Genomic DNA, 27948 nt, shown 5'->3' with positions numbered 1-27948 from the left:
GGGGAATGCATTGGCGAGAACAAAGGGGCAGGCTCTCTACGTCACAGATTTTAATATGGCTGTATTAGGACGTGACGGAAATCTGAAGGAGAGGGGTGATGGAGGGAGAGGGATAGCGTGGAGGAGAGACAAGGAAGGACAACGGCGAAACTTCCCAAGGAGGAGGGAAGTTGTGTTGCTGCTCTGACAAGTTCCTGCGGACTTGGCAGCTGGAGACAGCACTGCGCTGCCTTTCCAGGTCTGTAGCCTGGGTGGTGCTGAGGGAGTTCAGACCCCTCTGTGTGGGGGTGAATGTGCTGAAGGACCCGGTGTTGCTACTGTGACTTATAATCCATATAAGTTTGGTCTCTGTGGGGTTCTGACTCACAGTTCCCGAAACCGTCGGAATCTCCTAAGCAGTAAGGTCAGTGGGAGCGTCTTTCGTTACGTGTTTGGTCTTTTGTCCGCAGTTCCTGAAATTGCCTCAGAGCCAACAAGGTGAAGTGGGTGTTTGCCTGAAGGAGGTAACTTTAGGAAAGACCCTAATGGTGGGGGCTGGTGGCCGGGGAACCCACCATGGGATCAGAGGGTTGGACCTTTCATTCCTACCCCCTGGCCTCAGGGGAGGAGAGAGGGGCTAGAGATGGAGTCCAGTCACCAATGGCCAGTGACTTCATCAGTCATCCCTGCTAACGATGCCTCATTAAAAACACAGGACAGGCTTTGGAGAGCTTCCGAGTTGGCGACCCCGGATGCATCTGTGTGCTGGGAGGGTGGCACACCCCACACTCCACGGGGACAGAAGCTCCTTTGTTTGGGACCTTGCCCTGTGTATCTCTTCATCTGGCTGTTGATTCATATCCTTTGAAATAAACTGGTGATCTAGCGAGTAAGCTCGTTTCCTGCATTCTGTGAGCCCCTCTAGCAAGTTAATGGAACCTGAGGAGAGGGGGTCATGGGAACCTCCAGTTTATACCCAGTTGGTCAGAAGCCCCAGTGACAACCTGGACTTGCAGGTGGCATCTGAACTGGTGGCAGTCTCGTAGGACTGAGCCCTTAACCCGTGGGATCTGATGCCCACTGCAGGTTGATGGAGTCAGAATTGAGTCAGATTTGTGGGGCACTGGTCTGCAAGAATTGGAGAGCTCTGGAAGACATACTGGAGAGGGCAAGGGCGTTGGGTGGCCACAGGTGTCACAGTGACGAGTGGGGGGGCTTTGCCTCTCTGGGTCGCAGACTGCAGCTATGGCTGTTGGCATCCCCAGGCCTCTGCTCTCCTGCCACAGGCATATCTTGGGCACAGCCAGCCCCCTGCCTTCAGGGATGCTGTCGGGTCCTCATAGAGCCCAGCCTCCGTATGTGGTGGGAGTTTGGTTGCTGGGTTCACTTCCTAAATAAACCCTCCCAACCTTGCTTTTGGAGGAACAAACAAAGGCTGTGTTTAAGGGGAAGGTGACTGGTAGCAGCAGTTAGGTCAGGGAATGTGCACATGTGTGCACGGCAGAGGTCTGCTGTGCCCACAGGCTGGGGTGTTCCTTTGAGTGCCAGGAGAGCATGGAGGCCACATGGTGTTTCCTCCCAGAAGGTGCCTTTGATGTGTTCATTGGCATCACGTCTTGTTTCCGCTACCGGTGCTCACCGCTTAGGGACCCCCATGCCACAGGCTGGCCCCAGGAACTGGAAGGGATGTGGCCTTTCCACCTGCAATCTTATGGCTAGGAACCTCTCCAGTACCACCTCCCAGATCATTTCTGTGAGAGTTGGTGCCAAGGAGACCCCAAGGATGAATGTCCCCTACATAGAGGTCTCTTAAGGTACCCACGCACATGGGGAACTAACTTCTGAGCTGGTGAAGAAGGACATCTCCAAAACCATGCATTTATCTAACTTCTATTTTTAAAAACTTTTTTAAAGATATTATTTATTTATTTGAGAGAAAGAGAGAGCGTGCCCATATGAGCACGGGGGAGGGGCAGAGGGAGAGGGAGAAGCAGACTCCCCGCTGAGCAGGGACACCCCCCCCCCCACCCAGGCTCCATCCCAGGACTCTGAGATCATGACCTGAGCCGAAGGCAGATGCCCAACTAACTGAGGCACCCAGGCGCTCCAGCATGCAACTTTTAAAATTAAATATAGGTACGCTTCATTTTATCACGCTTCACTTTATTGTGCTTTGCAGATGTTATGTTTTTTACAAATTGAAAGTTTGTAGCAACCCTGCTCTTTAAGCAAGTCTATTGGTGTCATTTTTCCAACAGCATTTGCTCACTTCATGTCTATGGGTCCCATTTTGGTAATTCTCGCAATATTGGAAACTTTTCCATTATTATACATATTGCAGTGATCTGTGATCAGTGATTACAACTTACTGAAATCTTAGATAATAGTTAACATTTTTTAGCAATAAAGTATTTTTTATTTTTTATTTTTTATTTTTATTTTTATTTTTTTTTAAAGATTTTATTTTTATTTATGTGACAGAGAGACAGCCAGTGAGAGAGGGAACACAGCAAGGGGAGTGGGAGAGGAAGAAGCAGGCTCCCAGCCGAGGAGCCCGATGTGGGACTCGATCCCGGAACGCCGGGATCACGCCCTGAGCCGAAGGCAGACGCTTTAACGACTGCGCTACCCAGGCGCCCCAATAAAGTATTTTTTAAAGATTTTATTTATTTATTTATTTGACAGAGATAGAGAGCACAAGCAGGGGGAGCAGCAGGCAGAGGGAGAGAGAGAAGCAGGCTCCCCACTGAGCAGGGAGCGGACATGGGGCTCGATTCCAGGACCCTGGGATCATGACCTGAGCCGAAGGCAGATGCTTAACAGACCGAGCCATCCAGGCGCCCCAGTAATAAAGTATTTTTTAAAACAGGTTATGTACATTGTTTCTTTAGACATAATGCTATTGCATACTTAATAGATGACAGTATAGTGTAAAGCTAACTTTTATATGAACTGGGAAACAAAAATATTCATTTGATTAACTTTATTGTGATACTTGCTTTGTTGTGGTGTCTGGAACCCAACCTGCAGTATCTCCGAGGTATGCCTGTAATATCTTATCAGAGTAATCATGTTTTGAATTTTTGTACTTAGTGGGGTGAGTACAAAGACTATGGAAATTTTTTAAAATGTAGTTAATTGTGAATTTTACTTTTATAAATAAGAAAAAATAGAAAAATGCCAATATAGATGAAAAATGAGATTGTCCCAACTTGTCTTATTCTGTGCACTAAAGCCTGATGAAGTAAAAATCAGAACAAAACACTAGGGAGATACTAAAATCAACAACAGTGAAATGAAAAGTTGGACTAAATTTTTAACAATATTTTGTGGGATATTTATCTGCCTCAGTGGGTACTTATAAAGAAAACAGTGTTCTCTCCTGCAATACTTAAACACTTTTTGTTGTTGCTAAATCGATATTGAAATGTTGCTTTGTAATTTTGCCATGAAAACTGCCTTCTTTCAGTCACCTTTTGTATGACACTAAGCAGGGCCCGGGCAGAAAAACAAGCAAGTGGTAGCTTGTTTGATCTTGTCTGAGTTTAGCAAATCCTTGGTGTCAGGAAACCTCTAATAGCGCATGGATTTCTTGAATCTTCTTTTAGCAGAGATGGTTTTCAGTATGTTCATATAACACTTGTGACATATTCTGCGTAGAGCAAGTAGTCAGGTATTTTTCATTTAACACCAGTAACCTGTCTTGAAAATCAGACATTCCGCATGAAAACGCTAAGACTATTTTTCATCACATGTAATGGGAAAAAGTAATTCATTATATCAACCAACCAGTTTCCTAAAACATAATTACAGCTCTCATAAAACCCCTCATACAAGAAGCGGGCTGCCGTGCTAGGCGATGAGACTCGGGTCCCTGATCTCCGGAGGACTGGTGTGCATTGTCGCCGCGGCCTTCCCTGTGGTGGTGCCCAGGGGCCCCGCGTCAGCAGTCTCCGCGCAGCACGCTCCCAGTTGACACGTGGCGTACTTTTCAGACGTGTATGTGCAATTGTGACTTCTAGTTGGATTTGAAATGCATCTTGAAGTGTTTTCCCGCATGTTGTTTTGAGGAAACTGTTGACTGGGTTTTCTGATACAAATACAAATTTACATATTGAAGGAATAATATGATTGATGAGCTTTTAAACTATCAAAAAGCAAAAGACATGCTTCCAAGAAATTTGACCAGGAAGATATCCATGGAGTATGCCTATGTTTGTAACATGATTAATTTTAATAGATAATGAGGTTAAGAAGTTATTTCCTTTGTGTTTGAAATAATATATATGGTGGAAGTGAAATTTTAAATTAATTAAAAATTATTTCTAGAGTCCAATTCCAGTATTTTATACTGAAGGTAGTTTTGTGGGGGTGGGGGGTTGAGGGAGAGAGAGAATCCCAAGCAGGCTCCCTTCTTAGCGCAGAGCCCCAGGCAGGGCTCGATCTCACAACCCTGAGATCACAACCTGAGTGGAAATCAGGAGTCGGACGCTTAACCAACTGAGCCACCCAGGCACCCCTAAGGTAGTTTTAAAGAAAGCATATTGGCTTTCAGGTAAGGGTGGCAGATTGAACACACGCATACAATTTCACTCTCTCCCAAGCACCTGCTAAATGAACAGTAAATTGCTGGGTAAAGTGAGAGGAGACAATAGCAGTAAAGTTCTGGAAGCTGGGGAGCAGATGGATCAGTCATCACTCACTTGGCAGATACGGGAAAGCCAGGTCCTGTGTTGGCAGTGACGAAAGCTGGAAACTAATCCTATTCGCGTTCCAGAAGCCTCAGCTCAAAATGTAGAGGTTCTGGGAACTTTAAAGAAGTAAAAGAGAACCATGAAGAGGAGCAGAAAACAAGGGTCTAACCAGAAGGATCTGGAAGATCTAAACAAATATTTGAATTTAAAAAATTAACAGGCTATCAGATTGTACACAGTTAAAGAGAGACTTTGTGGAAAACTGAGTTTATTAAGAACACACCAAAGGGTTAATCAGATGGAAAATAGGATGGAGAAGGTGGTGGAGAGGAGGTGGAGGACAGAATGCAAAAGTTTAAGATGCATTTGATTTCAGCCCCAGAAGGGAAAATAGAAGGGAGAAGAGGCAATATTTGAAGAGCTGTTGGCTGAAAAATACTCTGGAATTGATAAAAGATAACGATGATGGAAATGTAGTTTATTTCAAACAGGATAAATAGTGTCCATGTTGAGACATCATAGTGAGGCTCCAAAACACCGAAGACCAAGAGAGGATTTTATTTATTTTATTTTATTTTATTTTATTTTATTTTATTTTATTTTATTTTAGGGAGAGGGAAAGAAATCCTCAAGCAGAGCCCAACGTGGGGCTTTTAACACCAGGACCCTGAGATCATGACCTGAGTCAAAATCAAGTCAGTTGCTTAACCGACTGAGCCACCCAGGTGCCTCCAAGAGAGGATTTTATTTTATTTTATTTTTATTTTTATTTTATTAAGATTTATTTATTTGAGAGAGAGAGAGAGTGCACAGAAGCGGGGGGAGGGGCAGAAGGAGAGGGAGAAGCAGACCCTCCACTGAGCAGGGAGCCCGATGCAGGACTCGATCCCAGTACCCCAAGATCATGAGCTGAGCCAAAGGCAGACGTTTAACTGACTGAGCCATCCAGGCATCCCTCAAAAGAGGATTTTAAAAGCAACCAGAAGTAGGGTGCCTGGCAGGCTCAGTCAGTGGAGCATGTGACTCTCGATCTCAGGGTTGTGAGTTCGAGCCCCACATAGGGTGTAGAGATGACTTTAAAATATTTTAGGGGCGCCTGGGTGGCTCACTCGTTAAGCATCTGCTTTCAGCTTGGGGCGTGATCCTGGGGTCCTGGGATCGAGCCCCGCATCAGGCTCCCTGCTCCCCTGGGAGCCTGCTTCTTCCTCTCCCACTCCCCCTGTTTGTGTTCCCTCTCTCGCTGGCTGTCTCTCTGTCAAATAAATAAATAAATAAAATATTTAAAAAAAAATACTTTAAAAAATAAAATAGGGGTACCTTGGTGGCTCAGTCAGTGAAGTGTCTGCCTTTGGTTCAGGTCACGATCCCGGAGTTGTGGGATCAAGCCCCACATCAGGCTCCCTGTCCTGCACCTCCTGCTTGTGCTCCTTCTCTGTCAAATACATAAATAAAATCCAAAAAGTAAAATAAAATTAAATTTAAAAAGGAACACCTGGGCATGCGCACTTCCCCCCCCCCAAATAAATAAATAAATCTCTAAAAAAAATTTTTTTAAAGCAATTGGGAGTAAGGAGAGGCCATCCAGAGTAATGGCGGTAAAACTCTTGGCTGCCCTCTGGGCAGGGGAGGCCAGAAAAGGCGGTGGAAGGGCTCTGAGACTCTGAGAGAAGTAACCACCAACCCAGACCTGATGTCCAGCAAGATTATCTTTTAAGAACAAAGGTGAAATGAAGACTTTTTCAGATAAGCCAAAATAGTGAGTTTACTATCCACAAAACTTATTAAAGATGCTTCTAAAAGATTGACTGCAGGAAAGAGGAAAATTATTTTTTTAAAGATTTTATTTATTTGGGAGAGAGCACATGAGCAGGGGGAGGGGCAGAAGTGGATGGAGAGAATCCTCCAGGAGACTCTGTGCCCAGTGCAGAGCCTGACGCAGGGCTCGATCTCATAACCCTGAGATCATGACCTGAGCCAAAATCACGAGTTGGACACTTAACTGACTGTGCCACCCGGGCGCCCCGGGGAAATGATTTTTTTTTTTTTTAAGATTTTATTTATTTATTCGACAGAGATAGAGACAGCCAGTGAGAGAGGGAACACAAGCAGGGGGAGTGGGAGAGGAAGAAGCAGGCTCATAGCAGAGGAGCCTGATGTGGGGCTCGATCCCACAACGCCGGGATCACGCCCTGAGCCGAAGGCAGACGCTTAACCACTGTGCCACCCAGGTGCCCCTAAGGGGAAATGATTTTAAAAGGAATGAGATGTGAAAAGTGATAACCATGTCTCTAAATGTAAGCATTGCATGAAGTAATGACCCTTTGTAGGGTTCAGAAACCGGGAGACTGAGCGACAGCAGCACAGATTGCAAGATGAAGTTGGAAGTCTCTCAGAAAGTAGAACATAGAGCTGGGAAGTAGGGGAGAGTATTTAAAGGACCAGTCTGGGAAGTCCAGCACCTGGACAGTGGAAGTTTCAGAGACGGGAGAGAGGAACCACCCATGACAGAAAGTTACCAACAGAGTCAGAAGAAGACGCTGCAGAGCCCCCAGATGCCCAACACAGGCTATGAAATCAGACCCATCCCCCTGAAATTCTAGAATTCTGAGGACAAGCAGAAGACTCTCAACGCTTTTGGAGAGAGAAAGAGATCACTTTGGGAATCAAGAATCAGGATGACTTTGGACTTCTTAGTAGCAATTCTGGAATTGGAAAGTCCAGGAAGTGCTATTAAAAATTATGATGGAAGGTGACTTCCAATGAAGTGTTTTTTACCCATTGAAACTGTCAGAGGCCTCAGAATTTGCCCCATCCTTTTTTCTCTGGAAATGACTGAGATGTTCTTTACCAAAACAACGTTCTTTAGTAAGGGGGGAAAGTTCATCCATGGCATGTGGAACAGCACTGTGCTGTGTGACAGCTTGGTCCTCTAAACCGTAGGCATGGGCAGTTGGGTTACAGATGGCGGTGCATGGTGCATTGTGCGCAGAAGTACAGGTGAGACTGGAGGTGACCCGTGACTGTTCTTACAGCCTCCTTTGTGCAGATTCCTGATGTTGTCGCCATGCCTGCCATGGGAGTCTCCACATCATCAGCGTCGTGTGGGGCCATGAGGAGCGAGCTGGTGGGAGCTGCATGGGCCAGGCTGCAGCTCCCTGCCCCCTTCACTCCATCTCCTGTTCTCTTCCTAAGGTGCCCCCTGCCCCCACCCCCGCAGTGAAAACGGTTCACACCTGCCCAGATAATCTGGCTGCAGGTTCTCCCTGTTTCCTTTACATTCGCCAACCCGTTCCCATATTATTGCTAATTCTCCACTAAAATCGGCTGGTGTTTTAGCAGTTGGGGTCCGTATGGTAGGGGTGGGGAGACAGGAGGAACTTTGGATTTTTGGTAAGCAACCAGATGCTAGGAGAGATGGGAGAGAGGAATCAAGGGTGGTGCTGTGGGTGCAGAATGAGAAGGGAACAGGGCGAGGACAGCGTCCGTGGGTGGGGGGTGGCGGTGGGGGTGAGAGTGGATTTCTGGGAGAGGCTGGGGGTACTTGGGTCTCCCTAGAAGGACTGGCCACCTTTTGAACAGAAGGCTGGAAAGCTTCACCAAGGGCGCCCCCGCAGGTGGGCAGTCACAATGCGGTCTGTCAGCTTCCCCCCCCCCCCCCCCCCACAGCTCGCTGTTCCAGGAGAGGCGGGCTCGCCCTGGCTGAGTGTGCCCAGCTTCCTGGGTGCAGCCTGGGGGGCCTCTGTGGCTCTCGTCTGGCTGCTTTTGTGGTGTGGCTCTTTGTGGCGCTCTGTGGCGCTCCCGGCACCTGAGGCGACAGCTCCGGGTCTCCTGTCATTTGGGGGAAGTTCTCAGCTATCATGTTTTTGGGTGTTGCTTCCGTCTCCTTGTGCACCTCCTGTTGGGGCTGTGGTGTCTTTCCATGTGTCTGTTTCTCTTGAGCTCCCCACTTCCTCTCTGTGCATCTGTGTGGATCCAGTGTGTGGTCTTTCTCCCGGTGGACCAGGCTGTCTCTGCTGTGTCCGTCCGCCATTAAGCTGGCTGCTGGGGCCAGCCTCCCTTTCTGTATTTTCCAGCTCTCAAATTTGCCTTTGAGCTCTTCCTTTGGATTCCATTTCTTTGTTGAAATTCTAAATATTGCTGTTTTCCTGAATCCACTAGTCGGTTACCTGAAAGCCCACGGCAGCGTGGCCCAGACAGGCTCCCGGTGTGCCACACAGCCACACCAGCTCGGTTCCTGCTTGCCTCCAACGTCGACACCCAGGCCCCCTTGAGCAGGCTCCCTTTCCCACCGTGGTCTCCTAGGCTCTTGGCCCATTGGCTCCTGCCTGCACTGTAGCAGTTCCTTGCCTTCAAATAGATTTCTTAAAAAAAATTTTAGGGGCGCCTCAGTGGGGCAGTCGGTTGAGCATCCGACTCTTCGTTTTGACTCAGGTCGTGATCTTGGGGTTGTCTGATCGAGCCCCCCCCCCCAAGCCAGGCTCCCTGCTCAGCAGGGAGTCTGCTGGGGATTCTCTTCTTCTATCTGCCGCCCCCCGCCCCCGAGTGCTCTCTCTCAAATAATCTGTCAAAAAAAGTCTTTTTTTAATTTGGTTTTCTAGTTGTTCTTGGCAGGAGTTTTGGCCACTGAATGCTCTTCCTTCGTTGGATAGAAGGAGATCGGCATCTTAAAAACTGGATGCAGGTGACTCACCTCATTTAAAACCCTCATAATACTGTTTGTTTGGTCTCTCTTAGAGCGTTGAGCAAGCTGTCTGGTTCATTATTCGGACAAAAATGGAAGTCTTCACTCTAAAAACATTTCCAGTAGGTGCTGCAGGCTGGTCTCCTGTGTCGGAGCAGGAGCAGGGCTCCTCTCCCAGGGCACTGGCACCTGGCACCGTGCTCGGCTCAGTCTGGCTCTTGTGGTTCTAGGAAGTCGCTTTCCCTTCGGTTACTGGGACTGGGCAGAAAGGAGCCTCTATGGGCACAGTTGGTGAAATGTTTCTCGAGTTTATCTGCGGTTTTCTGGAACGTCCAGCAAGTAACTGGAAGGGATTCCCTCTGAGGCAGCAGAAGCCCCACAGATCCCACTCATGCCAGAGGGTGTGGCCCCCAGGCCCCGCCACGCTTCGGGTCCTGTGCAGACCCCAGCGGGATCTGTGAGCGGCAGCTGCCAGCACCACGTGCAGTTGTACCAGGCTCAGATCTCCTATTTTCTGGTTATACCCTTTTCCTAATGTTTTTCTATCCTGCTTTCTGTTGAATAGATTGAAAGTGTCTATTTTATTTTATTTTTCTCTGATGTTTGATTAACATTTTTCATACACTCACTCTAAATCCTAGTAAGGAGGTTCGTGGTCTCTCAGCACCTCTGCTTTCCTTTTGGGCCTGAGAATGACTGTCATTCACTGAATCAACTGTCATGGTTTTGACGGAATGTCATTTTGTCACTTTGAAGATGTTTTAGCTGGTGGTCAGTGTCTCCAGGGTCCTTCCTGCTCCCCACCCTCCCTCTTGCTCAGGAACATTCTTCAGCAGTCAATGCTTGTGGGGTCTGTGGGTGGGAAGTCTTGCTATTGTTTCTGTGTTCGAAAAGGACTGGATTTTATCCCCGTTTCTGAAACGTGATTTAGGTGAGCTGAGAACGCGGTGCTGCTCACCGTTCTCTCGGTTCTGTGGAGACTCTCCCACCACACAGACGCAGGCCCTCTGTGGCCACTCGTGAGTTGCTCTATTTCACCAGGTGAATTGCCTCTTTGCTGGGCTCTGTTCAGCTGCGTGGGTTTATCTGTTCATGGGAATTGGCAAACTTGGCATTCGGGAATGTCTGCTGGCCTTTCCGCCATGGGGGGTGGGGAAGTACTAAGGGAGGTGGCAGGCTTACGTTCTAGAGCACAGACTCATGGAGCACAAGAGGGTGTGGCAGGCTGGCCCTGAGGGTCCCCTGTGCAGGCTGCTTGCTTCTGATTGCCGTCCAGGTGCCCTCGCCTGGGGGACAGGCCTGGTGGGCGGGGGCAGGGCAGTGTCCTGGGAGGTGGCTTCTGTCTTTGTCATTTTCTGTCTGGACAAGAACCAGTGAATGGAGGGTGCTGTTTAGTGTCCCTGACCCGAGGGCGCCACTGGTGACTGTTGACTGTGGGGAGCCTCAGGACCCCCATCACTGCCATGGCCTCTGCCCTCTCCCGCAGTCACCATCCCCTCTAGGACACAGGCATGGAAGTCCTTCCTGGAGAGGTTGGGGGCAGGGCCAGGTGCAGGGGTGCCGAAGGGAGGGAGGAGCCGCATGTGGGTGGATCCACCTTGCCCCCAGCCCCACTCTCACTTGTGTGGGACTGCTCCGTGGAAGCCAGGCAGGGGGTGCCCAAGCTCAGAGTGAGGAGCGTTGCTGGGCACCAGGAGCAGATTGCAGCTTCCTGGGGCTCATTCTCCAAACAACCCCCATCAGGAGCCAGCACAGAGCGTCTTCTGTTCCAGGGCTCGTGTAGGAAGTTGGAACCAAGAACCTTATCGCCCACTCATGCCCGGAACTTTCCCCGCGGTATGGGGTGGAGAGGAGCGAGCAGCTGCCCTTGGGGGTGGAGGGACGGCTGGAGGCCTGCAGCGCGATTTGGGGCGCCCCCACAGCACAGTGTGCGGGTGCCAGCATCTTGTCCTGTTCTGGATGTGCCCCTGCCCACCAGCCGTCTAGCTGCCCGACCCACGGCTCTAAGCATCCACACAGGGCAGGCCTGGGCCAGCGGGTGACCCTGGGCCGCCCTCCGCTCATCTGCGGGGCAAGAGCTGAGCAGGACCTGACTCCTGAGGAGGAAGGGAGGACAGCCAAGCCCCACATGGTTAAGGGTCCACAGGGGGCAGACGTGCATGCAGCTGCCCAGAGCTCAGCCAGGGACACCTTTTGTCACATCACCGTGAGTCTCACACGTATTCCCTGTCCCCACCGTGCTGACGCTCTTCCAGAGGTGAGGCTGCGAGGCACCGAGTAGGAGCAGGACCCAATCGTCCAGGCTGTGGGGGGTGGCCCTGGCGCCTCACTAGCACCCTCTGTGAGCACCAGACACCATTTCTCCGCATGGAGGGCATGTCGCCCAGACTGTGACCTGCGCCGTCTGGCTCCTGGGACCTGCTGAGCAGGGGACAGCCGTCTGGAGAGGGGAGAGAGCTAGCTCTCCATCTGCACCGACTGGGGTGCTGTGTGCAGGAGGCCCAGGGGCCTTGTTGAGGTGCGCCTGCTCTGACGTTCTCAAGGTAATGAACCTGCTGCAAGTGGGGGGCGCCTCAGGACAGCATGCGGGGAGCTCACACGCAGGACTAGGGCAGCACCCCAACCCAGGGCCAGGAGCCCCCTTTTCCAGCCTCCCCTTACATACTCCTGGAGAGAGTCCCAGAATGCACGTGATAAGTTGTGAAGTCAACTCTCAGAATTCTAAGGGTCCTACAGACCCCCTGAGCGGAGGAGAAGAGCAGGGCGGGCCCTGGCTGCCCCGTGGTTTCCAAGCCAGGCCTGGCGCCAGGAAGCAGCAGGGGTCTGCAGCTGTACAGGTGTTGGGACTTCCTGAGGAACATGGCCGTGACCACTAATAGAAACAAGAACATTCTGTTCCGTTGGAAATACTACTTTAAAAATAAGTGCTGATGACAAAAGGGTAAAACTAGAGAAATGGAACACACGAAAGCAGGTGGGGAAACAGCGTGCGTGAGAAGACGTGTTCAGACCTTACGCTGCTGCGAGGCGAGGCCCCCTTCAGGTCTGGGGCCCTGCGCAGCGGTGCCCACGCACATGGAGGGAGGGCCAGGCGGCTGGCTGCCCTTCTCTATTTCCAGTTGTCCTACGGTATTTGTAGGAATTTATTTCCCTTGTGGGTCCTCCGTTTTCTCAGGGTCTGTGGCCTGAGGTGAGTCTGGCCTTCTGAGGTTGGCCCTGCTGGCAGGTGTGTGTCAGGTGGGCGCTACGCCCAGCACGGAGCCCAATATGGGGTCTGAGCTCACGACCCTGGGATCAAGACCTGAGCTGAGACCAAGAGGCAGATGCGTACCCCACTGAGCCACCCAGGAGCCCCCTAGTTTAGCGTGTTTTTAAACAGTTGAGATTTAAATAGTAAGAAAAACATCTTCTACATTCTCCATCCTGGTGCTGTCCCCGAGTTGCCAGCACGGGGCTGAGGCCGGTGGGTGGAGTCTTCCAACGCCTGGTGGCCGGCAGGTGCCCCAGCCTGCGGGCTCTGGAGGGATGACCGCAGGACCCAGAGCTGCTGTCCCATTTGTCAGAAAGCCCTCTCACAGCTGTCCTTGTTCCTCTCAGAGCCCAGTGGGGGGTTTGGGGAGTAAGCTGGACCCGGGCATTGGGCTGTTCTGGTCACAGGCCAGCTTCTTTGCTTTGCCCACTGGCACGTGTATGCGTGATACGTATTTTGTTCTCTCTGAACAGTCATCTTGGGGACCCCAGTGCAGTTTTGTTGGTGAGACAAACCCAGGACAGCAAGGACCTCAGGGGCAGGGGCTGTGCAGCTCAGGGTGTCTGTGTGTCCTGAGTGCCAGTCACGTGGCCTCCCACGGCCAGGCAGGAGCCAAGTGCTGTCCCCAGGGCGGCAGCGTTCCAAGGACTCGGACAGCAGCAGCACCCTCAGAGGCTCATTCTGTGTCGCAACCAAGTGGCTCCAAACAAGTGTCCTCTCTGTGTGGGGTGCGGTCTGACATCCTTGCCCAGAAGAGTTTGAAAAGCTGGTCCTGACCCACAAGTTGATGCCATGACTGGCAGGTCGGGTCACGGTTTCTTAGCTGTGACAGCGTGGCCTCTCCTTTGGAGGGGGTCGATGAGAAGAGTCATGCGGGAGGGGCGCGCGGGAAATGCCAGCCTGTCCTGGTCACTGTGTGTGGAGAATGGGCCGTTGTGCCTCCAGCTCAGAGCCAAGCTTTCAGAACATGGGACTGAGATGTACTCATTGTTCGGAACTTGGAAAACTTCTTAAAAACAGCATTGAGAATGGAACTTGGGCCTTCTGGAGATGATGGCTGACTAAAGACTTGTTTATTCTACTTCCCTCCCTGAAACTCACTGAAATGAACAAAAAGAATGAAAAACAGAGAACAAGATTTAATCCACAATGAATCCGAGGAATAGCCATAGCCGGAGGAGGGTGTTGCCAGACGGGGAAGAGGAGTGAAAGCCAAAGCTCTGATCAGCTTACAGCTCGTCCTTCACAAAGGATTTTCGGGGCACCACCGACGGCATTGAGATGACAGAACAGGGGCTGCGGTTTGGTGGGCCGTGGGAGAAACCCCGTGTGGGAGCACATGGTGAGGGAGGTGAGCCGGTGCAGGCACAGGTGCTCGGTCGGCAGGGGCGACGTGGGGAAGGAGAGGGCAAATTGCAGCTCACCGTGGGGATGCTGACCTCTCGTGGCTCCTCAGGTCTTGTTTCCCACCACCTGTGGGCCAAGGAGAGACCTCGGCTCCCCTGGGCCTTGGCTGCCAGTGAAGTAGCCCCACAGGCACATGCTGCTGCCCCCAGCCCGGAAGGAGTGCAGGCGGGGCCTTTTGCCTGCTGATGCAGCCCACCCACAGCACTGGCTACAATGGAGGCCCCGGCGGCCACTCAGAAGCCTCCAGGAGACTCTCTTGTTAGACCACAGGGAAGAAACTTCTGGTGGGGGTGCTGCTGTGTGGTACATGGAGACAGCGCGCCTGAGCAGAGCGCTGAGAGGAAGTGGCTCCGAGGCCTTCCTGGGAGCCCTGCATTTGTAGGGTCTCAACAGCCCTATTAGGTGAGGGTGCAGATCTCTCTGCTTTCAGTTTGAGTTGGATTTCTGTCACCTGCAAACAAAAAATGTCCTAATACCAGAAACTCATTTGTAGGGCAGAGCCTGTAAGAAAAAGATTGGTAATAGAGCATTCTAGAATGATACACCTGGCTTGAGGCTTTTCCTTTCCTTGTTTAAAGATAAGCAATAATCAGGACACAACACGGACCTTTATGTAGAGACTAAGGAAGGAAAGAAAGCAGGGAATGAGCACAGTTAAACAGTGGGTGAAGAATACAGAAGAATTAGCAGATAGAAAGTTTAGACAGAATATTTTCTGTATACTAACAAATAGAAAATTTAAAATAAAGAGAAAAGAGCTCAAAGAAAAGACTAGATAGCAGGAGAAGTGGGCTGGCAGAGCTGAGAAAGGAAATGAAAGACAAGCCATCACCAGCACGAGGCCCCGTTAGCAACAGCAGCAGATGACGAGTTGGGCGCTGCTGAAGAAGAACTCACCTGCAGAGGACAGCCTGCTTGGAAAGAATGTGCTGCACAGAGAGAGCTAAACAGAAAAGTGGTCGGAGAGAAGGTGTCTGCGCCAGCAGGCTGCGGGGAGGCTCCATGTGGGTCGTGACGGGTGTGGGGAGTCCCAAAGAGAGATGGCATCCAGGGTGCACGGAACAAGTGAGGCAAGGCCTCCTGGGAGCAAAGGAAGGCGGGCTTTGTACATGGAGAGGGTGCACCATGGTTCTGGACAAAATGGGTGTGAAACGACCAGCACCAGAAGAGGACCTGGTGAGTGAACAGAGTCCATTGTCCCTCCCCCAGCATCCTCTGCTCTGGAAGGCAGCGGAGCGAAGGCAGCAAGTTAAGGGGTGAAGAAGCGCTCTCCAGGACGTTGTTCTGAGCCAGCTTGGCTTCAGGATGGACGCCGCACCTGGCGGAGGCGTGTCTGCCACGTGCTCCACTCAGCAGCCTTGGAAGGACCGTCACGGACCTGGAGGCAGAGTACGTACCCAGACTGTTCTTTAGCAGGGGAGATTTGTCCATTTCCCCCACTTATTTATTTGGTCATTTATTTGTATCAGTCTGGACTTCTGGATATTTATTTTATACTTTGGGTTATCATCTAATAGGACTTCCCCCCACACACACACATTGCTCCAGCTTTGGTCATTGAGAATTCTGTCAGCCCTTTGACAGACCCCATCATGGTTTTTGTTTTAGCTCTTTGTTACTTACTGCCTCAGTGGAATCCCACAGACTCAACTTGTCCTTTTCCTACCCCAGTGATTTCAGCCATTCTGCAAGGATTCCTGGGTCCTTTTACTGGAGAATGCCGTTAGAGCCAAGAGCTGGGCACCAGGTATGATCCTTGCTGTGGGCTCTTGTTGATTCTAGGTCTCTCAGCTGACAGAGCCAGGAAATCTGTGTGTGTGCCCACTGACCTGTGTCTGTGCACACACACACACACACACACACACACTCCCCTCTCCAGGCATAGCCCTCTGTGTGCACACTGACCTGTGTCTGTGCACGCACACACACACACACACACACACACACACACTCCCCTCTCCAGGCATAGCCCTCTGTGTGCACACTGACCTGTGTCTGTGCACGCACACACACACACACACACACACTCCCCTCTCCAGGCATAGCCCTCTGTGTGCACATTGACCTGTGTCTGTGCGCACACACACACACGCACACACACTCCCCTCTCCAGGCATAGCCGTCTGTGTGCACATTGACCTGTGTCTGTGCGCACACACACACACGCACACACACTCCCCTCTCCAGGCATAGCACTCTGTGTGCACACTGACCTGTGTCTGTGCACGCACACACACACACACACACTCCCCTCTCCAGGCATAGCCGTCTGTGTGCACACTGACCTGTGTCTGTGCACGCACACACACACACACACACACACACACACTCCCCTCTCCAGGCATAGCCCTCTGTGTGCACACTGACCTGTGTCTGTGCACACACACACACACACACCCCTCTCCAGACATAGCTGTCTGTGTGCACACTGACCTGTGTCTGTGCACACACATACACGCACCCCTCTCCAGGCATAGCCGTCTGTGTGCACACTGACCTGTGTCTGTGCACACACACACACACACACCCCTCTCCAGGCATAGCCGTCTGTGTGCCCACTGACCTGTGTCTGTGCGCACACACACACACACACACACGCACTCCTCTCCAGGCATAGCTGTGTGTGCACACTGACCTGTGTGCACTCACACAGACACACACACACAACACAGATGTCTCCTAGTGTAGCTATATGTATGTGTTTTACACTGAACATGAGTTCTGACACTTGTCTCCCTTAATTCATCACCACATGGGTCATCCCAGCATCTTCCCCATGCTTTTGCTGAATTGTTCAGTTCCCATGTACACATATAGTGGTATCAGAATTGGAGACCTGTGCTCCTGGGAAGTGACTTTATCAACTAGAGATAGTGCCTATATGCAGTTCCTTTTCCATAAGTCTTATATCCTAGTTTATTTCTAAAGTTACTCAGGTCAGGGGCGCCTGGGTAGTGCAGTCCTTAGGCGGCTGCCTTCGGCTCAGGGCGTGATCCCGGCGTTCCGGGATCGAGCCCCGCATCGGGCTCCTCCGCTGGGAGCCTGCTTCTTCCTTTCCCACTCCCCTTGCTTGTGTTCCCTCTCTCGCTGGCTGTCTCTCTGTCACATAAATAAATAAAATCTTAAAAAAAAAAAAAAGTTACTCAGGTCAGGGGCGCCTGGGTGGCTCAGTCAGTTAAGCATCCAACTCTTGGTTTCAGCTCAGGTCATGCTCTCAGGGTTGTGGGATCAGGCTCCATGACAGGCTCCCCACTCAGTGGGGAGTCTGCTTGAAGGTTCTCTCCTCTGCCCCTCCCCCCACTTGTGTGTCCTCGTGCCTGCTCTTTATCTCTCTCAAATAAATCTTTAAAAAAATAATAAAGTTACTCAGGTCAGCATCTTTCCCTCCACCCCCTCCTTTGCAATACAGGTAGATTGTTTTGTCCTATGCTGCATTGCATCTTGAGAACCCTTGACTTCCTAAATTATTTTCTTTTAAACTTGCATACATTGAAGTTCACTCTTTTTGCTGTAAATTTCCATGGTATGCATGGACAAATGCATGGTATCAGGTATCCATAACGGCAATATCAGACTGAATGGTTTCACCACCCTAAAAAAATACCCTGTGGCCACCCGTTCAACCTTCCTCCCTCCCTGAATCACTGGTAGCCACAGTCTTTGTACCATTATTATAGTTTGGTGTTTTCGGGACTATTATATATTTGGAATCCTGCATTGCATAGCCTAGAACAAACATTATTTAAGTCCTTAGTTATACAGTATGCCAAAATAAATTCCAGGTGATTAAGCAGTGTGTTTATTCAGTAAATGTTTGATTACTCTGTGTCAAGGATGCAGTGGTTAACAAAACAAATATCTCTGCCCTCATGTTGCTTACCCTCTGGTGAGAGAGGGAAATTAAATATCAAAGTTATAATGCTGTATTTGTTTAATTATGCAGTACTAAGCAAAAGTACTTGGACTTCCTCCTGTTCACAAGACGGAGTAACAGTGATCATACTTACCCTCTCACAAGGAACTAATAAAAAGCTGGACAATATTTATGAAACCCTGCTTTTCTCAATTTTGGGTATGCAATGACAAAGTACAGTGATTCCTGATAGATGAGAGTCAAACAGGGTGAGTCCAATGATTTCCCAGCTCCCTGCATTAGGGGAGTTTTCAGGTTGTGTTGCAGGGATGCAGGGTCTGGCAAAGCCCCTAAGTTTAGGAGATGGAGCTTAGAGTCTGGGGTGGCCACGGCAATGGGGTTTGCAGGGGAGAACAGCAGAATAGAATGCTGCAAGCAGGGGTTTGTGGGACAGTACCATTAGTTTCCTACAGAGTGCCAGTCAGCATGTGGGTGTGAAGAACCTATCAGAGACAGGGAGAATATCACAGAAGAATTAGAGGGATGGTGCTCAGAACACTTTGAAAGGTGCCGTGTCATGAGGCTGACTGAACCTTCATAATTCACAGGATACTGGGTAGACTACTTAGTGGAGAGTAATTAGCTGTAGAATAAATACTGCTCTGGTGCCCCTAACCAATGCTAGAAGGAAGAACCGAAGCCTTCACACAGTTTCCAAGTAACTGTACCCCAAAACAAAGCTCCAGAATATTTATAGAAATTCAAAGGTTATTGTAACTATATTCCATGTGTTCAAAAAGCTAAAGGGAACACTGGACACATTGAGTAGAGACATGGTAAAGGCAGTGAACTGCAGAAAGATCCAAATTAAACTTACAAAGTTGAAGCTAAAATGTCTGAGGGTGTCGACACCTGGGGGGCTCAGTTGTTAAGCGCCTGCCTTCGGCTCAGGTCATGATCCCAGGGTCCTGGGATCAAGTCCCGCATCTGGCTTCTTGCTCACCAGGGAGCCTGCTTCTCCCTCTGCCTGCCACTCCCCCTGCTTGTGCTCTCTCTCTCTCTCTCTCCCTGACAAATAAATAAAATCTTTTAAAAAAATAAAAAGAAACTAAAATGTCTGAATGCAGAACATACTGGATGGGATTAATAGCAGATTAGACACTGCCAAAGAAAAGCTCAGTGAACTTGAAGACAAAGCAGTAAGAACTAACCAAACTAAAACAAGGAGAAGAAAAGTACTCTTAACTAATAGAGGAGCAGGACTGAGCTGTGGGACACTTGGCAGAGACTAATACTTGTGTAATAGTAGTTCCTAGTGGGAAGGAAAAGGGTGCAGAAAAACTATCTGAATAAATAATGGCTGAAATGCTTCCCAGTTTGGTGAAAACTATAAACCTAAACAATCTTAACAAACCCTAAACACAAGAAACACAAATACAGTTACACAAGGTACATCATAATCAAATTGCTCAAAACCAGTGATGAAGAGAAAAGTCCTAAAAGCAGCCAGGAAACAAGACCTATTATATACAGAGGAGCAACAATGCAGATGATAGCAGATTTCTCTTTGTTAAGTATGGGTGAGGAGACCAGGAGCAGCCATCCTGGAACTCTGTGCCAGTGTAAATACATTGTTAAGGTGAAATGAAGCTATTTCAGATGTGCAAAACCTGAAAGAATTCATCACCAGCAGACCTTCACTGCAAGCAGTGTTACAGGAACTGCAGTAAAGGCTTTAGATGCAGAGAAACGAACCCATGTGGAAATCTAGATCTACCCAAAAGAATGAAGAAATGGCAGCCATGTGGCTAAATATAGATACATATATACTGTCTTATTATCTTTTTAAAAGATATTTAAATAAAAGTAGTAAGAGTGGGATGGTGGTTATAACACATATAGAGTAAAATGGATGACAAGAATGGCACGAGGTCCAGGACAGGAGACATGGCAAACTCGTGTACTTGAAGTGGTGTGATTTCCCTTGGAGGTAGATTATGATAAATTAAATATGGACACTATAAACCCAAAAGCATCTACCATAGTAGCAAAACAACAAATTACATACACCTGATAAATTAACAGTCAAGATAAAATTGAATTACATAAAATATTTAATCCAAAAGAAGGCAAAAAAGAGGAAAGGGGGAACAAAGAACAGATGAGACAAACTTTAAAAAGTAGCAAAATGGTAGATTTCAACCTAACCATGTTAACAATCCCAAATCTAGGGGTGCATGGGTGGCTCAGTTGTTAAGCGTCTGCCTTCGGCTCAGGGTGTGATCCCGGTGTTATGGGATCGAGCCCCACATCAGGCTCTTCCGCTGGGAGCCTGTTTCTTCCTCTCCCACTCCCCCTGCTTGTGTTCCCTCTCTAGCTGGCTGTCTCTATCTCTGTCAAATAAATAAATAAAATCTTAAAAAAAAAAAAAAAAAGACCTGGTTAACTCTGTATCTACCAAACAAATTAAAATTGTAATTAAAAACCTTCCCACAAAGAAAACTACGTGTCCAGATGGCCCTCAAGTAGTAGTCTGCCAAACATTTGAGGAACAGATAGCAGCAAGTCTACACAAACTCCCAGAAAATTGAGAGGATTCATTTTGTTATGCTAGTATTATCCTGGTAGCAAAACCAGACAAAGATGGCACAAGAAGAAATTCATAAGGAAATGCAAAGGAGCTAGAATAATTAAAGCAATTTCAGAAATGAAGAGCAAAGTTGGAAGGACATACACTGTCTAATTTCAGACCCAGGGCATTTGGAGTCAGAGACATGCTATGTGTCCCAGACTGGAGAAGGCTTTCTGGAGGGAGTGATGCAAGTGTCAACTCAGGAGCAAGGAGGACCAGTCAGATGGCCAGAAGTCATCTTTGCCAGCCGCGTGCCTTCTGCTCTGGACCAGCCTTGAAGGGTGGGACAAGGACTGAAGGGTACACAGGTGGGGGTGGTTGATTTGACTTGCTTTCAGGTTACAGTAGATAGTTTTTAGTTTTTCAAAATGTTACTAACACTGCTCGGTATTTTTCTTAAATGTTGAAGCCATATAAGAAGGTTTTCACTCAGAGAGACAAGAACTTAGAAATACTTGAGTTTCTTTCTTTCTTTTTTTTTTTTTAATGGCATTCCCAGTAGTTTTAAGTATTTAAATAGAAGTTGTATGGATATTCAAGTGGCAGAAAGAAGGCTGGGAGCATCTCCCCCAGGCGGGTGATCTCCAGCTCATGAGCCAATCATGGTCAGGTTGACGTGGTGTCACTATCTCTCTGGGCCTTGGAGAAAGTGTGTGATTGTCCTGCAGTCTCCCCCCTTGGGCCCCTGGCCAGCCGTGCCCCACCTGGTGCTTTGAATCTGTTTTATTTCCGCTTGACTAACATAGTTGGGATCTGTGGATCAGCCTCTGCTGGGGAGGGTCCTGTCCTATTAGCTGGGATGGGGACAATGTCCCCAGTGACTCTCTTGCTCTTCATTTCTGCAGGCTTCTCCTTGAAGTGACACATGGACAGAAAAGTGTGAGAGGGGCGCCTGGGTGGCTCAGTCGGTAAAGCGTCTGCCTTCGGTTCAGGTCATGATCCCAGGGTCCTGGGATCTAGTCCCGTGTCGGGCTCCCTGCTCAGCGGGGAGTCTGCTTCTCCCTCTGCCGCTCCCCCTGCTTGTGCTCTCTCTCTGACAAATAAATAAAACTTAAAAAAAAAAAAACCCACAAAACTGTGAGAGCCTGGGCGTGAAGCTCCTGAGCCCATAAACCACCACCAGCATAAGTGGCGCCAAGCTGGACCCGAACGGCTGTGTCCCTTAGGCCCCTCCCCTAGGTACCTGGCCAGGGGCTTCTGATTTCTGACAGCAGAGGCTGACTCTGCCGGATTGCGGACTTTCTGTGTGTCCCATGGCGTTTGGCCGCTGACTGTCACCCTCCAGTGAGAGACCCCTGCGTGAGCTTGGAGGGTCCGTTCTGCTGGGATGAACATTGGACAGTTTCCCGTGGGGGCTGCTGGGAGCACTGTGTGCAGGTCTCTGCCAGTCTGAATCGCTGTCCGGGGAAGCCCTCTGTGGGGGCTGACTGTGGTCCTCCGCGGGCTAACCCGTCTCCGAAGCCCTGATGAGCCTCCACGCCCTTGCCAGCACGTGGTGGGTTTTCTTTCCCATTTTAGCCCTTTCGGTCTGTGTCAATAAAATATGATTAGCCATCGTGCTCCAAATTTCCCCGATGACTAAAGAGGTTGAGCATGTTTCCATGTGTTTATTAGCCACCTAGATACTGTGTTTTTGTAAAGTGTGTGTGCAAGTCTCTTCTCCATTTTTCTACTGGATTCTCTGCCTTTTTCCAGGAATTTCGTATGTGTCCTGGGCATAGTCCCGTGTCACCTTTGTCAGCATGTGTACGGTCTTGTGCTTGTTCTCTAACAGGTATTTCCCATCCTGGACTTGCCTTTTTACTCAGGGGCTCTTAATTTTATTATGATCAGCTTATTAATTTTTCTTTGTGGTCAGTGTTTTTTTTATGTCTGATTAAGACACCTGAACCCCTGTAAAACTGCAAACATTTTCTTATGCATTTTTCCTAAGAGCCCAATTGTTTTACTCTTCAGACACTCGTCTAGGTCTTCATCTGGAGCAAAGTTCTGTGGGCTGGCCGAGGCAGGGGTCCGGGGCCATTTTTTCCCATGAGTACTTCTAGTCAGCACGACACCATGTTTGAAAAGTCCACTCTCGGGGCGCCTGGGGGGCTCAGTCGTTAGGCGTCTGCCTTCGGCTCAGGGTGTGATCCCGGAGTCCTGGGATCGAGTCCCGCATCGGGCTCCTCTGCTGGGAGCCTGCTTCTTCCTCTCCCGCTCCCCCTGCTGTGTTCCCTCTCTCGCTGGCTGTCTCTATCTCTGTCGAATAAATAAATCTTCAAAAAAAAAAAAGTCCACTTTTTGTGCAAGATCAGGTGAGCCTATGCATGTGTCGGTTATCTGTGAACGTGTCCGTGTCTGGGCCCCACCGTGTGCTTTTGCCGTTGCCGCAGCAGCGCCTGGTTAGAGAGCTGAGGACACGGTGTGTGAGAGGTGGCGGGCCGCTTGCCCAGGGCTAGCTGGTGAGAGGCGTGCATGCTGTCCATGGGCCAGGGCTCAGGGGCTGGGCACAGGGAGCACAGAAACTGCGCTCGAGCCTGGACGTTCCTTGTTCTCACCAGTGCATGGGGCCGTACTAAGATGTTTTCCGAATGTATATGCTTAGAGATGTCTGCTCTCTCACAGGGTGGTGTCTTCCTGACTGACACTGGACGGGGAGGCCCAAGGACCCACTGACTTCTGTCCACCTGGGTCCTCAGGAAAAGACTGCAATGTCCCAGACAAGGGATTATGAATGTGAGAGCCATGACGCTGGTGTGCAAGAGCCCCGGATTCCAGGATCAAGCACGAGGTAAGGAGAAGCCAAGGACTGGCTTCCTTCCTTTCCGAGAAGGAATGGCAGCTTCTTTGTCGGCTGTGGGGTGGGGGGGAGTCGCTGTCCCACATGCACCCAGCAGGACTAGCGGCTTTCAGACGTGATCTGTGCTTGCTTATGAATTTGACGTCCTCCCGTGCAAGCCCCATCCCCAGGTGTGGCCCCTGCTTCCTGCCACAGACACACCACAGAGGGAGAGGCTTCTCATGCAGGTGGACTCGGGTGCCCTGCGGGCCCATGGCTGGACCCAACTCCACATGTTGCCTCTTGGCATCAGTCCACAGCAAGGCAGGTTGCCATAGTTCATCATTTTTATTTTTCGTATTTTTAGCTTTATTTGGAAATAATCCCATATTTACAGAAAACTGGCAAGAGCAGAAACGGCGCCCTGAACACTTGCGTCCTCTTGCCCTGACTCACCCTCGTGGCCTCTGTGTGTACCCTCCTTCCCTTCACACAGGGCTGTTTCTCCGAGTCTCCTGGGGCTTGCCCAGGAGAGACGTCTCTGTGAGTAAATCTGGGCGGGGGCAAGTCTCCCGTCTCCTCTGCCTCAGGGTCCCGCTTTGGCCGCTGGTTCCTGTGAGCCTTCGCGGCGTCTGCCAGCCATCCTGCACGTGTCCACCACTGCTGCACGGCTCCTCGCCACAGCCACCCTTTCTCTGCCTTTTGCAGCACTGATACTCTTTAAGGCAGTGGTGGCCCTTTTTTATTTTTATTTATTATTATTTATTATTTTTTAAAGATTTTATTTATTTGACACAGAGAGTGTGTGAGCACAAGCAGGGGGAGCAGCAGAGGCAGGGAGAGAAGCAGGCTCCCCGCCGAGCAGGGAGCCCGACACGGGACTCGATCCCAAGGCCTTGGAGATCGTGACCTGAGCTGAAGGCAGATACTCCACCCACTGAGCCACCCAGGCGCCCTAATAGTGGCCATTTTTAAATGGAGAACTTGGTTTGGATTTGACGATTTCTTAGCAGAATGCTGCACAGTGGTGTCTTAGCTTCTCAGCGTCACCCCTCTGCAGGAGCGCGTCCACCTACCGGCTCCTCACGGGCTTGGGCGTTACGCTTGTTTTATACAATCTGGCCTTTCCTGGGATGCGTGTGAAGCACCGACTTCCCAGTGACAACACCCTTTGCAGGCCTGCCAGCCGGCACACAGCGCTCTGCGGGAACGAGAGCCCTCTTCCCCCTGCTCGTACTTGCGTTCGTTCCTTCTCAGTGCGCACCATAAATTCCTTTCTGCTTTACATGGTTTGTAGTTAATTCCTGCACTTCACTGCTTGGGTGCTCGTGTCGTCCCAGGTGGGGCCGGCCAGCTTCCTTCCCCTGTGTACCCATGACTCTCGGACGCTCCTTCCTTCTGGCTCCAGGCATTTCCTGGGCTGCGGCGCCCCTTGGAGCCAGCTGTTTCTCTGAGCAGCCCTGGTTCCCCACCCCCCGGGGAAGACAGGCGTTGGAGGGCCTGTCGGGGGCTCGGCATGCTCTCGACTCTGGCATTGTGTGTAAGCACACTAGAAAGTGGGTGCACGAGTATGCACGTGACCCATTACACATGCTGAGTTCACACCACTGTCTCCAACTCCAGCCCGCTCCCGGAGGGCCTGCGCTTCCTTCTGCTCCACAGCCGTACCCTCTTTGATCAGGGAGACCCTGCTCCCAAGAGCATCTGCACATTTACTCATTTGCTCATCTGATAACATGTCCAAATATTGTTTCAGAGTTGCGTCAACCTTTCCACTTCAAAAATGCGTATATAATGCTTTAAAAAAGTTCAGGATTTCTTTGGACCCCACCCCGTCGTGTGAACGCTGCTCAGGAACGGGAGTCCAGAGTCTAGTCCCGCCCTCACTTGGCGTGGCTCCTTCTCCACTTTGTCGGGTTACGCTGCTCGTTGAAATACAGTAGGTCATCTGTTTCATTCATTCTCCCTTTCCTTACTGACTTCACTTGTTTTTTAAACATGTAGACCATTAACATGCTTCCAAAAGACAAAACATGAGGTACATTCAGATCTCTGTGTCCCACACCCTCTTGCAGGTAGCTTTTCTGGCTTCTCTCCTGTGTGTGTTTGTGAGGGTCCCCTCAGCTCGTACAGACCACCCTCCTCGGCAGCATGGACACCACGGTACTCAGCCAGTCTCGTGGTGGACGTGGTGGTAGTTTCCAGTATCATGCAGTTACGAGGGGGGCTGCAGCACAAAGCCTGTGCTTTGTGATTTTGTGTTGTCGGACGTATGTCTTCAGGTCAGTCCAGGCGAGGGACCACAGGGTTGTAGGTGTCAGCCACCACACGCCCTCCATGGAGCTCTGTGTGCTGCGCCCAGCTGCCCACGGCCTCCCTTGGACGGCGCTTGGGGCACGGGCCACGGGTCTCAGTGCAGCTTGGGTTTTATGTTTGATGCCAGGATTCGTGGGACATCTTTTTCCCATTTTTCTGTAGTACTTTTATGGGGGCTTTTTGCTCAAATTTGTATCTGAAGGATATGAGCTCCTTATCTTTAATTTATATTGCAAATATTTAATATTTTCACCAAATGTGTCCCAAAAAACAAAATCTTTTTTACTTTACACTTTATCAATCTTTTGGTGCATCTGGATTTTTAGTTGCCATTGGAAACTCGTTGCATGCCTTGTGGCTGCGGGGAAAGACAGAGTTTTCTCACGGTGCCAGTACACTTTGGCTCTTGTGCGTAGAGGAGCTCATTCTTCTGTAGGGTGAGTGTAGATCTGCCTTCTTCGTGCTCCAGATGCCATGCAGTTGTCTAGCACCTTTACCCTAGCCTGCAGTGTCTGTCCTGGGCTTCTTAAGTCACTGCGTCTGCTTCTGCCCTTCTGTTGACCCTGCTGACCTCAGCACACGTTCTGCATGTCCTGGCCTGGCCACGTTCTGACTTAACTGAGGCTGCACGGCTCTGTTGCTTTCTGGCCCGCTCTCCTCACAGCTGACTTCCTGCGGTTCGCGTACCTCCTGGGGCACAGTCAGCACCTGGCAGAACACACGGCAGCCAGCTCTGCCGCCCGTGCCACCGGGGCCCGGGTTGCCTTCTTACGCACAGGGCCCTGAAGGCCATGACAGCTGCCACACTGCTCTCTGGCGGGGGAGATGCCAGGTCCTCTATGCCTCCCGGCGCCACGAGCCCCAGCACCATGAGCCTGCTCCCCCAGAGTGTTCGTGTTGGCTGGTGGCTGGTCTGCGGCTTCAGCATCTGTACCTGACACCCAGGGAGACTCGGGGTCTGTGTGTTTTTGTCTCCTCACTTTTCTTCCTCTGGGAATAATCTCTCATCCCTTTCTTCTGTGAATAATTTGTCTTTTTTTTTTTTGGATTTGTTTGAGAGGGAGAGAGCATGAGCAGGGGCAACGGCAGAGGCAGAGGGAGAAGCAAACTCCTTGCCGAGCAGGGAGCCCAATGTGGGTCTCGATCCCAGGACCCTGAGATCATGACCTGAGCCGAAGGCAGACACTTAACCAACTGAGTCACCCAGGCGCCCCCGAATCATAGGTCCCAACCTTTCTGATTTGTAGACTTCCCTTTGCATTCTGAGTTGCCGTCATGTTTGGGTTACGCATGTGGAAGATTTTCTCTCAGTTCGTGCTCACATTTTTTCATATAGTTTTTTTTTGTTTGTTTGTTTTTTTGAGGGAGAGAGCACGCGCACAAGCAGGGGGAGCGGCAGAGGGAGAAGCGGGCTCCCCGCAGAGCAGGGAGCCTGACGTGGGGCTGGATCCCAGGACCCTGGAATCATGACCTCAGCCAAAGGCAGACGCTTAACTGACTGAGCCACCCAGGTGCCCCCTATTTGGTTGGTTTTTGATGAGCAGACATTTTAAACTCCAGCATAGTCTGTCTCACTGCTTTTCTCTGTGTGCAGCTCCTGGCGGAGGCCCGTCGTTCACCTGTGAAGATCGAGTGCTCTGCCAGATGTGTTCCCAGGGCCATGTTCTTGCAGCTGTCTTGCTTCTGTGTCCCTTGTCCCCGTTTTCTCCCACCCCTTCCCAAGGTCCTAACGTTCCCAAAGTCCTCGGTGCTCAGAGTGCCGGTCCTGCCAGGTGCGGGAAGTGGTGTCGTGGTTGAGTCTCATCCGTCCAGTCTCTTCTCTGTTCCCTTTGGGGATCCAATCGTCACCAAGGAGTGAGAGGTGTCGGGCTCTGCTGTTGCTCTGAGGGAAGGACTGCGGCTGCCATGGTCATGGCTACTGAGCACCCCAGGCTTACGCACCAGTCTCCCCACGGTGTTGTGTCCACCTGGAGCCTCACCTTCTGGTGGCTCCGGCACGGTGTGAGAGGAGCTGCCAGTGCCGATGCCCCTGAGCAGGCTCAGAACGCACAGGAGCAGGTGTCCTGGCGCTCTGGGTTTTGACGAGACGGTTTACCGGGGGATCCCTTGGACCACGGCCTAGAGGGAAAGGCCGTGTGAGGGACGCAGGTGGCCAAGCAGACTCAGGCTGAACCTGCAGGTCCGGAAGTATGATTGGACGTCATGGCGGGTCCAGTGGTGTCTGCCCAGCCCCTAGGGCACTGCCAGCAGAGCAGACGAGCCCCGTGCGTTGTGGAGCCTGCGCTATTCCCTCTCTTGTGCCTGGGTAGGTGTGAGGTTCGTGTTTCCTGAAACATAGAAGTGCTCGCTGTGTGCAGAGCAGCTCCTGGATGTGG

The 27948-nt window shown here is 50.4% G+C and overlaps 1 protein-coding gene across 5 annotated transcripts in view; it reads left to right on the top strand.

The window, feature by feature from the left end:
* ARHGAP39 (Rho GTPase activating protein 39) overlaps positions 1-27948 on the top strand; it is a 101294-nt gene that overhangs the window by 23996 nt on the left and 49350 nt on the right. For 2 of the 5 annotated variants that reach the window (XM_026488806.4, XM_026488805.4), the window contains exon 2: positions 23104-23269. In XM_026488806.4, coding sequence (XP_026344591.1) covers positions 23190-23269 — 80 coding nt within the window. In that variant the 5' untranslated portion in view covers positions 23104-23189. Of the gene's footprint in view, positions 1-23103; positions 23270-24428; positions 25197-27948 lie in introns of those variants that run through there. The other 3 variants (XM_057307797.1, XM_048212535.2, XM_057307796.1) reach the window with 2 other exon arrangements.

Source organism: Ursus arctos, unplaced genomic scaffold, assembly GCF_023065955.2.
Source record: "Ursus arctos isolate Adak ecotype North America unplaced genomic scaffold, UrsArc2.0 scaffold_6, whole genome shotgun sequence".
Classification (NCBI taxonomy): domain Eukaryota; kingdom Metazoa; phylum Chordata; class Mammalia; order Carnivora; family Ursidae; genus Ursus; species Ursus arctos.
This window is presented reverse-complemented; position numbering and strand designations above follow the sequence as displayed.